At 55.3% G+C, this 12919-nt stretch overlaps 1 protein-coding gene across 3 annotated transcripts in view; it reads left to right on the forward strand.

Moving 5' to 3' along the window:
- Positions 1-12919, forward strand: part of LOC119104458 (ras-GEF domain-containing family member 1B) — a 148148-nt gene that overhangs the window by 72956 nt on the left and 62273 nt on the right. For 2 of the 3 annotated variants that reach the window (XM_037228163.1, XM_037228162.1), the window contains exon 2: positions 10627-11263. The exons of the other annotated variant lie outside the window; for it this stretch is intronic. In XM_037228163.1, coding sequence (XP_037084058.1) covers positions 10628-11263 — 636 coding nt within the window. In that variant the 5' untranslated portion in view covers position 10627. The remainder of the gene's footprint in view (positions 1-10626; positions 11264-12919) is intronic. 3 annotated transcript variants of the gene reach the window in all.

Consider the following 12919-nt stretch of genomic DNA (forward strand, 5'->3'; position numbering starts at 1 on the left):
AGCGCAGGGTTCGTGGCGGGTGTGGATGACTGGTGCCGCTGCGGCGGCGTGGGCGGGGGCAGCGTGACCTGGTGTCGACATGAGACGCGACGTTGGAATGTTGCGCATGCCGTCGGCCGGCAATGGAACTGGGCACCCTAGTTGTTTTGACGGAGGTCTGGGGTTTGATATGGCGCCGAATGATCCAGTATTGCAGTGTTTAAGTGACAGATTATGAGCTAGCACGATTGTAAGCATAATTGTAGTGGTGTCTTCAGTTCTCGTTTGCAAACTTCGGTTTCAATTTGCATTGTGTTACAGATTTTGCTACTTCCCAGCTTCGGCTGGATAATGTTTCTCCCATGTCGCTGCGATAGCACGATGTGAAAGCGTCACGTAATTCGACACTGCAAGCTTTCACAACAAGGGTTCTCTTCAATGGCGCATAGCCCATTGTAACGGAATGCGAGTTTGTGGGTCGTTATCATAGAAAAACGGGAACAACAGCGTCCACCCCAGAGCAGAGTTCGGTGTTCAATTAATATTCACCATTATAGCCCGCTAACAACCGGCTCTAGATCAATTATCGTGAGCTTGGTCTGTCAGCTGGCTGGCTGATGACCCGCTGACCTCGGTTGATGACCTGCTGACCTCGGCTGATAGCCCGCTTACCTCCGCGTCCCAGTTTTGCCGGTGTTTTTCTGTGGTCTCCATGATCTGTCGTCCGTTGTCACCACCGGCGATGGGCACTGCCCTGGTAAAACAGGCGGCCGTCTGGACCGCAGACGCCGGGCTCAGTTTGTCCCACTTGCTCGACGATGTTGTTATGGGGCATAAATGCTGTCAGCGGCAGCGTGCCGTCCTCCGTTTACGTCGCTTTCTGCGATGAGGCATAAGCAAAACAAGGATGGAATGGGAACTGACATGGTAAGCAGGGGCGAAGCCAGGGGATTTTGGGGGGCCTGGGTCCATGCCCGAATTTTTGTTTTTTATTTAGATGGGTCCGGACAGAAGGCTAAAGCTCAACGTGCTTCGTGCTTACCGAGCCACAGGCACCTTAAGAAAATCCTGGCTCTGCCCCTGATCTCAAGGTTACTTGCGGTTGCAACGTAATATTTTCTAGTGCGCGAAACGTCTTTTCGAACGGTTTCTGAAATGAAGATGAGGCATCTAGGTGAAAAATACACGGGTGGACACTAATGTATCAAAATAAGTGCTAGTGACAGCCTTTGGCCGCAAAATAGGACCGTGCCTAGCCCGGGCCGGCGGCAGTCCCGCTGCCGACAGAGTGCAGTGGGTCCCGCGGATCACTGCACGGCTGCAGTCTTAGCACTGCACGGCTGCAGTCGAGAGCATTGCACGGCTGCAGTCGAGAGCACTGTACGGCTGCAGTCGTAACACTGCATGGCTGCAGTCGAGAGCACTACACATCTGCCGTCGTAACGTTGCACGGCTGCAGTCGAGAGCACTGCACATCTGCCGTCGTAACGCCGCACGGCTGCAGTCGAGAGCACTGCACATCTGCCATCGTAGCACTGCACGGCTGCCGTCGAGGGCACTGCACATCTGCAGTAGTAACACTGCACATCTGCAGTCGTAACACTGCACGGCTGCCGTCGAGGGCACTGCACATCTGCAGTAGTAACACTGCACATCTGCAGTCGTAACACTGCACGGCTGCCGTCGAGGGCAGCGAGCGGTAGAATAAAAATGACAGTTAACGGTAAGCTGCTTCGAAGGAAACACGGTCAATACGGTCGCGCGGGCGGAGGCCAGTTGCGGTGAAAGACCGCCAGGTGAGAAGACGACCGATGGGTGTGTGTTACGTGAGCAGCCGGTAGCTCACCGGCATGTTCCGATTGCTCACAGTGAGCGTCTGAAAAGTGGATGGCCAGCTGCAGACGGCCTGTAAGTCAGGTAAGTTGAGGACGAAAACCTGTGGAGTGGGGAGCGTGCACGCTGGGCGGGGTGAGCGCGCGAGCGGTGAGCGAGCCGCTGGCTGGGTGGCCCGGCCCATTTCCGGGCTGTCTGGCACCTCTGTTTACGTCTCGCACGTGCGTGCCGCCGGGCAGTCGACCGGGGCGAGGAATGTCCGGTGTAAACGCCCCGCGGGCAGGTGACCTGGATGACACGGCCGGGGCGGGGCCTTACCCGGAGGCGGCGCCACTGTGGGACGACTGGGGAACGAGGGTGGTTGAATGCATTCGTATCGTGCAGCATCATGGGCGGAGATGGAAGTGACTGGATGCATTCATTCCATTCAGTACCACAGGCGTGGTCGGAGTTTTTGGCGCCGGGAGGCTCACATCTCCCTTCTCATGGACCCTGGGGCCATGGCGCCTGATTGCAACACTGCACACGACATTCACAGAGTTTTACGTTATTTTAATCCTGGATTTTGTTCTTCGAATATCTTTTTTTGGCAAATTTTGGCTTCCGGCAAGAAACCCTCTCATCCGCACATATCCCGCCGAAAACTACGATTGACCCGAGCGCCCGCATGCCGGCCGCGCCGACGTGTTCGGCTTGTTATTTCGGGACCTGTTTATTTGATCGCTCACGAGCGCGTTAGCGCTGGCAGAGATGCGAGTGGGCGCCGTCTGGGATGGGAGCCGATTCAATCGGGGCAGAAGGGAGCCCGCCTCTCTGGCATCTCTGAATCGAATGCTTCCGGAGGCTATCGGTCGGCGGTGATGACAGTCGGTTGGATGGTCTGACTGACTGAATGTGGCCCACGATAGTGAGGTGTCAGGGTGGAAATGAATGGCCAGATTACAGCGTTATCAAAATAAACACTAGAGCTGAGTAAAATGACCTCGGTTGATTTGCGGCCGGCTGTTACCCAAAGTGAAAACGTGGTATCAAATAGATGCTCAATAACACATATTTTCCGCGTTGGGATGGATTGTCAATGGCATATTGGCAAGGCATTTCGGTGGCTGGGAAGAAATCCTATCAGCAACAAGACCTCACTTCTGGAGGAAACACCGTTAGGGAAGCTATTTTAAGTAAGTAATAATCGTCTTTGAGCTCGAAGCGATGGCTGAGGTAAACTGGCCCGGCGACATGTTCTTTAACCTTTTTGACCTCTGCGACGTAGGCGCCTCGTTGCCGGCATTTCATTCAGCGTCCAACTGAATAGCCGTGCCGATGGATTGGGATCCGTCATCACCGCCGGTTGATGGCGACCGGACTAGCGCTCGGTCAGCAGCGAACGTCATCGGCTCGCTGACAGATCTGCGACGCTTCGTCTCCTCGCCCGATGACCTAGACCTGGACCTCGACCTAGACCAGACCTCGAGCTAGGGGATGCGTCAGCATCCGTTTTCGGCGTCGAGAAGATGTCAGCCGTTGTGGCGCTTCGTTGGGGCTGCATATGAGAGCCACTGCTTGCTTGTGCGTTGGATTCAGTAGTCTGTTGATTTGTCGCGGATTATGCCTATATCGGTCAGCGGCATTTTTCACTGGGACTTCACCTTTTAGCTAAAACACCAAAAGAGTCACTTTCAGACTCACCGGGATAAAGGCCGCGGAGTTTCAGAAAAAAACATGTATTGACTTGCCGCTGCCGTACCGCTGTGTCCACTTCGCTGTCTTCATCTCATCGCCATCACCAACACATAAAGTCATCATCACAATCATCATCGCCTTCAGCAGCGGCGGTGGTCGCGGGCGCCAGTAAATAATGTCTTATCAGATATCCGTGGTGGCATCATCAGTCTCCATTCTTGAGCGGCCTCGCATCACCGGCCGCCGATTAAGACCCTCCGATTTGTTGTCTCGTATCCCGCCGACGTTCGGCCATAAATCCGTCGCGCTCCAATCTCCGATAGTCCGGATGCGAGCCGGTGACGTCAGCGAATTGCTGATTGGCCGCATCGGCGACAGATGGCTCTGTCATTTCCCAGAGACATAAATGCGGCCGGCGTTTTTTTTGGGCGGGGGGGGGGGGGGGAGGGGAAGGGACAGGACGAAACACTTGTGGCGATGGTGCACTTGCAGACCGGTGTAGAAAATACGGTGCTGTAATTAGGCCTTGCGCTAGGACGGCAACATTATTGAACTTTTGTTCATGTATATGACCGACCGTTCATTACGTCTTTGTGTATTTATGGTGGGCAACTGCAGAATGAGCCCAAATTGAAGACGATGTTTCTGACATTATGTCACCACGATTTGCAGTCTTGCAGCATATTATTGGGTTATATTTCAGGACGCTTGTCAAGCTTATGCTCTCGCAAGCGTTCTGCCTTTGGTGTCGGTATCAGAAAATAATAACGCGCTGTTCAGATATGATGCAGTGCAGTTATTGCCCGCTTAGAGAAACTTTTCAGAGCAGTTATTTCCACTCGCGACGTAACCTGCTAAAATCGTAAGCAAGGCAAAGGGCCATTCCAAGGAGCAGCAATCACGGTTGCATTTAATTTCGATCAGAGTGGAGGCGTTTGAGGGTCGGCATTTCACACAGTCATTCGCGCTATGTTTTGGCGTCGTGACGTCTACAGGCTCAAGGTCAAACGGCACTTTCTACAACCGCGACAGAGGCGCTGCGCCGTCTTATCTGAATCGGCTTCGTCGACAATCTGATTATGGCGGAGGCTCAGCCCCAGCTGGGCGGCGAGAGCATCTTAGTGAGCGTGTCGCCTCTCGATACGGGGAACAGATTGGGACTTGGCCTTGGGTGACGGAACTAGGGGCTTGTAGTTAGCAGGGGACCGGAGCAGTTTGAGCCCCCCTTCCCCACACCACATCCCAATTTGGGCTCAAAGTCGGCGTCATACACAGCAGAGACAGACAGAGGCGCGCTTTGGTTCAGGTGCAAAACGACCCCTGCAGTGAGCGTCCCATCAAACACCGCTAACCACTTAAAACGAGAAGATATACTTTTAAGAAAATTTGAGGATCGTATGAATGCTAGACGTGGGGTGTACCAGCATGAAAGAGCCATGAGAACAGACCTTAAGTCTGACATTACGAAAAGAGAAGTGGGTCGAGATGTCCGCTCTTGCCCCGTCTCCACGTTGCGGGATTGCCGTGTTTGCCGTCCGATCCGTCGTCAGCTGCCCAAACATGGGCCCGGCATCTAAGAGTGTGGTCACCTGGACGGCATGGCCGTGTGGCGTGACGGTTTGCAGCCTTAACGGCTCGCGCCAGGCTGTCCCGCGGCTGCAGCTGCTCGGCAGCTGCTGGGCAGCTGCAGCTGCCGACTGTAGATCTCCGTGCGGGTGTCTGTGCCGCCAGACATCCCGCTGTCTCCCAGGGGCATGACATGGCACCGTCGGCGCGTGTCACATGCCGGTGTCATGTACCGCAGCGACCCGTCGTCGCCGCCATGTCATACGGGTGGCGCTGTCCCGACCCGCTGCTGTTCGTCCATCATCACCCCATCACCTCCGCCATCATCGTCCCCCCGCTCGCCGTTGCCCATCAGCTCCGAGACTCGCCGGCCGCAGTCCAAAGGTGCCGCGCCGTTTTTTAGCTGCCCCGGCACGGCGGGCAGGCCTCGCTCTGTAAACAGAGCATCATGTTTTATCCGGGCAGGGGTTGACGGCCTGTCTAAACCAGACGGTGCCAATGCTGCGATCGTGCGAGTTCCGTGTATTCAACCGGTATGAATGAAACCCGGGTTGATGTGTTGGAATTTGGATGGGATTTAGGGGTATGGCCGTTCATCATGGCGGTGTTTTGTTGTTGGTTTTTAGGAGCGCGACTTGCGATGTTTTCGCGGCGAAGAACCGGCTGGAGCGGTTGCGCACCGCGCTATTCCAGTCTGGAAATTTATGACGGGCAGATGGCGGCGAACTTGTCAGTGGTGATGATTTGTCAGATGCTGGCGAGCCAGCTGCATCGTGTGGAGTCCACCCACCGTTACGCAATGTCAAAAATGGACGTTACGGCGATGGACTCACGGGTCGCCAGCCAGCAGCTAATTATATGTGTTGCAGCGATGAGCTGCCACTGTGGCTGTGCCAGCATCGCGTCAGGCTTGAGTCAACCGAGGATGAGGAGTACCGAGAAAGCACCGGGGGTAAGAAGGGTGTACCGAGGGAGTATCGAGGGTTTGGAATTCGTTAAGTTGAATTTAGAGGGCAGCAGCTTAGTCTAGTTTATTCTCGGTAACTTGGCGAACATGCAAGGTCCGGGGGCCGATCTTTCCAGACTTCACCCTTCTACCTTGGCGGAGGTTTGCATTGATCAGCGTGTCTCGGACCCGATTTTTAGTTACATCCTCCCCTCCAATGTGAGACCCAGGTAACGAGAAAAGCGCGAAGTACAAGGACAAAGCGGTATGAAGGGCGAAGTGGTCTTTGACTCCCCGAGCACATTTTCCAAACCTCCACTGGCACATTTTTGTGTATATGGTCTCTTCACGTTCTTGACGCTGAAGACTGCTGACATTTCTGGTGATCAGCGTGATTCCTTCTGGATTAGGCTCACAGTTGGTTCTCCCTCAGTTCTCTCTTCTGACCATCGGCGCTTTCTCGGTACCCCCTTCTGATCTTTGGCACTCCTTCGGTACACCCTTCTGACCCTCGGTAGTCCCTCGGTGCACCCTTCTGACCCCCGGTGCTCCATTGGTACTCCCTTCTGATCCTCAGTTCTCCCTCGGTACTCCCTTCTAACCCTCAGTGCTCCATCGGTACTCCCTTCTAACCCTCGCTACTTCCTTTGATGCTCCCTTCTGACCGTCGGTACTCCCTCGGTACTCCCTTCCGACCTGCAATGCTCCTTCGGTTCCACCAACCGCCCGAACACGTTGGGCGCCCGCTGCGCACACCGGCCTCCGGCCTCTACAGACCCGGATGGCGGCAAGCGTGCCACCCAAACTCAAACAGTCTTCGCTCTCCATAGCAGCGAGGCCGACAGAAGCCGGCTTCAGGGTCCGATGCGTACTGGTATGACAGCTTGACCCGGTTAGCTGGCCGTGCATGGAAGCCGGGGACCCACCGCGGCTGTCGCGGACAGCGCCGTTTATTACCTCGTCTGGTCCCAGTAGGCCTCTTCACTTGTGTGTGTGTGTATTTATCCGGGGTTGATTTAGGGCTTGGCCGCACATGTGAGCCGCATGCCGGTTCTTAGGGATTGTTTACGGGAGGAACGGACTGATGTTTTTTATTAGACTCATTTTAGCGTCGTTTACGGTGCTCTGGCTATGGGCATGGCTCTGTCGTTTTAGTATGATTTAGTATTTATGCTCGCGGTGGTTGCAAACATTCCATGGATTTAGCACCGATGCTACCGGGTAATATTTTGCACGAAATACACGCATTTGACCAGCCAGCTCAACCAGTTCCGACCACGCGTGACCTTTTCATTGGTTTGACCGTGTGCCCATTGGACGGTCGGTGCCGAAAACGGACCAAGATGTCACACGTATCGCCTATTTTGGAAGAAAAAAAATGTTCGTCCCCAGGGAATAGGCCTTCGGGCATCGCCGACGCATTGCACGTGATACAGTGTCCCCGAAGCGGTCACTTCCGCGACGCGAACGCTGTGATGCATCATGTATCATGATGTATCGCGGCGATGTATCGCGCATGTATCATGACGCATCGCGGGCACCAGCCGGGCGGCGGCCTGCCTGCCGGCGCGCTCCAGTCTAAACAATGACGTCAGACGTCAGTGACGTCAGACGGAGCACCCGCCGCGGCTTGTGTGGCCAATTGGTGGCCGTCGTACCAATCACTCCCGCTGCGGCTCGGAGTGGCTGCTAGGCCAATTACCTCGGGCGGCGGCACCGGTGGCCAGACGTCGGCTGGGAGGGTCCGCAGCTCCCTGCGGAGTGTCTAATGGGGGAGGGCTGGGTCGATGCGAGTAGGTGGAGGAGGCGCCTGTGGACAGAGGCCCCACGGGACTAGCGAGGAGGACAGATGCGCGCCGAGCGGTTGGGCGGAAAAGGCCCAGGTAAAAAACAGCGGAGTGGCGCGTGGGCGTTACGTGAGGTCACGGAGCTTTTGGGGTCGCTTAGACGTCACCGCTGTGGTGGTTGTGTTGTAGGATGTCTTATAGGTATGTGGTATGTGGAATGTGGCATAGGTATGTGGTATGTGATATGGGTATGTGATATGTGGTATAGGTATGTGACATGTGGTATAGGTATGTGGTATAGGTATGTGGTATGTGGTATAGGTATGTGGTATGTGGTATAAATATGGGATATGTGGTATAGGTATGTGTTATGTGGTATACGTATGTGGTATGTGGTATAGGTATGTGGCATAGGTCTGTGTTATAGGTATGTGGCATGTGGTATAGGTACGTGGTATGTGGTATAGATATGTGGTATAGGTATGTGGTATAGGTATGCGGTATGTGCTGGCCGCTGCGGCAGCGTGTGGCGATAGGTCTTCAGTATGATATGAGAGCATGAATGAGAGCGCAGCGCGCGTTGATACATGACGGCGCGTCGCTGCGGACGGGAGGTATTTGTTTGCTCGCGCTCCTGTCACCTGTCACGCGTCACCTGTCACATCTGGGCTCATTGTCGTGACGGACCGCATCCGTCATGCTCACGCTGACGCATTGGCGGCGCCCTGAAGCCGACAGTTCGACGTGTGGTGCCGCCTGTGGGACACGCGCCGCCGTCGGCGGCCTTCTTAATCATTGGCACCGCCACGCCGCCGCCGGGAGTTCTGCCCTGTACGCTGCCATGTCCAACGTGGATGTTGCAACGCTCAGGTTATTTTGTTACTTATTTATGCCGTACAGGAAAGCCGCAGGTTTAATGGGTACCCAGTTACGAATGCGGTCCATAAGTTGAAAAATAAATACCCACGTGCAAATACACACAGTTAAAACGGCGTGGATCACCAACGCATTTGTGCAAAGGGCAGCGTGGTTGCTGTTGCTGCTGAGGAACTTTGGTGATCATGGAATCACGATCACGGAAGATGTTTCCACTGACTATCGATGCCATGAGCAGTTCGCGCATGTTTTCCGTCACCTTAAAGCGGACTACGTTTGCTCCGTCGATCAGCGTAGATGCCAATCAGGCGGACTGTGACGCAGGTTGCGAACGCTGTGTACAAACAGGTGCTGCCATCTTTCGGTGACCGGGCCAGCGAAGTGTCCGAGCATTGGGGGGGAGGGGGTATTGCGGGTGAAAGTGCGGGTGGTAAGATAATATCGAGTTTGCAAACGTTGGCTTTATCACGCTGTTTATGTCACGCTGTTATCACGCTATCGCGTGGTTTTATCACACGATGCACTTCGAGATGGTGGTGCGGGGTTGGATACCGCCCCTAATGGTATCCTTGATCGGTGCCGACGGCTCATGGCGTCATGGCGTCATGTTCTGGCATGTTGTAACATAGAGACATGTTCAACAACAACAGCATGTCCATGCTCAACATGCTCAACAACGACATTAGTGGGGCATGTCTTGGGCGCTGTTAGAAAAGTACCCGAGTGACGTCATCAGTATCGAGTCAAGGTCATTGGATATGCCCGTTATCGGTCTCCTCTTACTAGTCACACGATCGCCCCTCAGACGATGACACTCGAGGCGGCACGATGACGTAGTTGGGTCACCGGGAGTGTTGACATCGGATTTCGAGTGTTGACTACCGGGAGTGTTGACTCGGTGTTGGCAGTCTCACCTGTTTTGAGTGTGGCTGTTTGCTCGAGTGAAGAGATGCGGGACGGGCCGCGACCAAAGCCAGAGCCCAGACCAAAGCGCCAAATGTAGCCGGATGGAGAAGAGGCAAGGGCGAGCTCGACCAATGGTCGACCAAGGCTCGACCAATGCTCGAGCGCCCTCCGAGTTACACTCGAGTATCGCGTAGTGCATACTCGACCGCCACGTCACCTAGCATTTAATCCCACTTGTCTTGTACTTGGTCCTCACCGACCTAAGCGAAAGTCTTTTCAATTTGAGCTCTTTCCAGCAGCTCTTCCCAATCGGCTCTTCCTTCCTAATCAGCCCTCGCTTTCCGCGTAACCCACGCTGAGATCCCTCCTGATCGGCGAGTCTCCTTACCCGCCCGCTGTAAGCTGGCTGCCATTTCGACCTGGCCCAGCTCGCCAGCAGTGCGAGTCGTTGAATGCTTCATATCTTGCCGACCTGGTCATCAATTGCGCTGGATACCGCTAGCATTACGTGCCACAAATATTGCACACGCTGCTGAGAAGTGATCTATGGGGTGGTTTGGTGGGAAGAACAGTTGCATAGCAGACGGTGTCAGTTGGGGTGTATTTTACGACTCAAATGATGGAAGACCTCCACAAAAAGTGGCGTCGGCGCTCTATTACGGAGGTATCGCGTGTCTTTGTTTACGCGCGGACGGACCTGTGGTGCTGCTCTCGTAATATTCACCCAGGTCGCATGCTCTTCCTCCTATCCGTTGTGAACCTGCCTGCGTCCGATTCCCCTACTCCTATCTGGGAGTGGTAGAAGCCACCTTTGTGTTGTTCGATTGTGTTGTGCAGTGTTCGTTTCTACATTCTGTGTGGTTCATGCATCGGAATATGCAATGCTTGTTGAATTTTTAAGCGATGCGGACGTGCAGCCTGTTCTTTCTTTTCTTTCCTTCTCTCTTCTTTCTTTTCGGGTATTACATCGCTACTTGTCGCCATCGCATCTGGTTCTTCCCCCTGCGCGGCTGATAGCATCGCCTGAGCTCATTGGGTTCTCCCCTCCACCGGCAGGATGGACTCGACGGACGCGCAGGCCGCCGTGGACGGCATCTTCGGCGCCGGGCGCGCGCAGGTCGTGGACGTTCAGACCAGCACCGTCGTGCGCGAGGAGGAGGTCATCTTCATCAACGGCGTGCAGGTCAAGCTGATCGGCGACGAGGGCGCCGCCATCCGCCACGCGCTCACCACCGGCACCGTGCCCAACCCGGGCGTGCTGAGCCAACTCCTCGTGCGCAATGGTATCCTGAACTTCCGCGCGGCGGCGTTCCGCGGCGCCACCGTCGAGACGGCGCTGGACGTGAACACGAGCGTGACGACGCGCGACACTATGCTGGTGCACCAGCAGGGCCGCGTGGTAGACCGCCGCAGCCAGCAGAGCCGTGCGCAGTGCCACCACGCCAGCAGCAGCGTTGACGTGCTGCGCGGCGGCGTGTCGCGCCTGGCCGTGGACGCGGACGTGGACGTGCGCGGCGGCTGCGGCACGTGCGGCCTGGAGGGGCGCACGGACGCGCGGCAGGCGACGCTGTACGCGCGCGAGAAGGGCCCACCAGCGGCCAATGACTCGGGCTACATTAATGGGGACTCGGAGGGCAGCTCGTGCGGGGATGGCGTACACAGCGGCGGCGGCTCCTTCTGCGGCGAGGGCAAGGTCAGTCAGAGGTTACCGGGTCAGTCCAGGGGTACGCGCTCACTCTGAGGAGCACAGAATTAGTCTAAGTGACACGATCTGTTTGGGGGGGGGGGGGCACATGGTCAGTCAGGGGGACACAAGGTCAAGCCTAGAGGCAGAGGGTCCGTCGAGTGGGGGGGGGGGGGGGGGGCACGGGGTCAACCCAGCATAATGTCAACCGGACTGACAGCAGCTCAGACCGGCGGTGTATCTAGGTCTGGGTGACACATTTGGTGCTAAGCGGAGGGTTGCACCGGCGCTACTGTTCTGCGAGGGGTACCGCGAATGACTCCGAAATCCAGGGTGCTGTGAAATCATCCCAAGTGACAGCATCCTTGCGGTTGACGTATGGCTGGTATGGTGAGTCATTCAAGGTCACACTGGACCAGTTCTGACGACCAGGTCAGCCTGGATCACTCAAAGTCGGCCTTGGTTACGCAAAGTCGGTCGGAGGCACACGAAGTCAGTACAAGGCACACAATAGCAAAAGGTCAGTGCTGAGCACACAAGGTCATTATGTGAAATTCGAAGTCAGCTTGAGTCACGTGAGGTCATTCGTGACACGCAGGGTGAAGACGAGTCGCATGAGCTCTGTCCGGATCACGCAGGGTTAGGCTGGGTCATTCCAGGCTGGTCTGGTTCGCGTCGGATTAGTCTGGGCCACGCACCGACATTTTGGGTGGCGTCGTGTCTGTCTGAGCATCCCAGGATATGGCTAAGTGGGACGACTCACGCGCCGTAACGTCCTGTAGCATTACGTAATGGCGTTTACAACAGCATGAAATCGATGCGTCAAGCATTTCACTTCACTTCGACATGAAATCGAGCTGAGGTCGTGGCATGAAACTAGTGTTACACCATCGACTACATTATCCAATAATATTTGTCAGTCTTTGAAAGCGTTAAATTCCGCACGTGGATGGTTACCTGCATTCAAGCGGATTCACGTATCATTTTGTCACCTGTCACGTGCCATCATGTGGTATCAGGTGGTATCATGTGAGATCGCACCATATCCGGCATCGCTTGGTCCTGTCCCATACGACCCGAGCTCGCTATTGTCAGGTCACGTGTTATTGTAGTCAGCTGACGCCGGGCGGAGTCGACCGCTTCCGCCGGAAGTCCCCCCTTCCCCGCCTCCTGCCCCCGATGTGGGTCACGTGTCGGGGCGCGGCATGGAGCGTCACTGACGTGACCCGGTGGGGTGACCAGGGGTGTCATGTCCAGCCTGGACTGGCATTGCACGCGGTGGCGCTGGCACAGGCGCGGTGCGCGTCATTAACTGCTATGTGAGGTACTCCGCGCTTTGAAGCGTCCGTGATCAATGGGAAATCATTTGTGGATGCACAGGATATGACTTTGTGATCGCGGGGATATTCAACGACCGTGTTACAACCGTGCTTAACGACCGTGTTTACGAAGGCTTTGGGTGGGATGACTCGAGCCATTTTAAGTGTTCCGGAAGCGATTGCACTTACAATGTATGTGTATTCGTGGTCCAAGTTTTACCATCGTGATATTTTCGGTTTCAAAGAACTCGCGGGGGACCCAAACATTTTGCACAAGACATGATGCTAGGTCCCGTGGAATTAGGAAAATTGTTGGATTGTCCTGGAACAATTTGAACTAGCAAGG

The sequence above is a fragment of the Pollicipes pollicipes genome, unplaced genomic scaffold (genome assembly GCF_011947565.3).
Source record: "Pollicipes pollicipes isolate AB1234 unplaced genomic scaffold, Ppol_2.1 Scaffold_6052;HRSCAF=7182_pilon_pilon_pilon, whole genome shotgun sequence".
NCBI classification, from domain to species: Eukaryota; Metazoa; Arthropoda; class Thecostraca; order Pollicipedomorpha; family Pollicipedidae; genus Pollicipes; species Pollicipes pollicipes.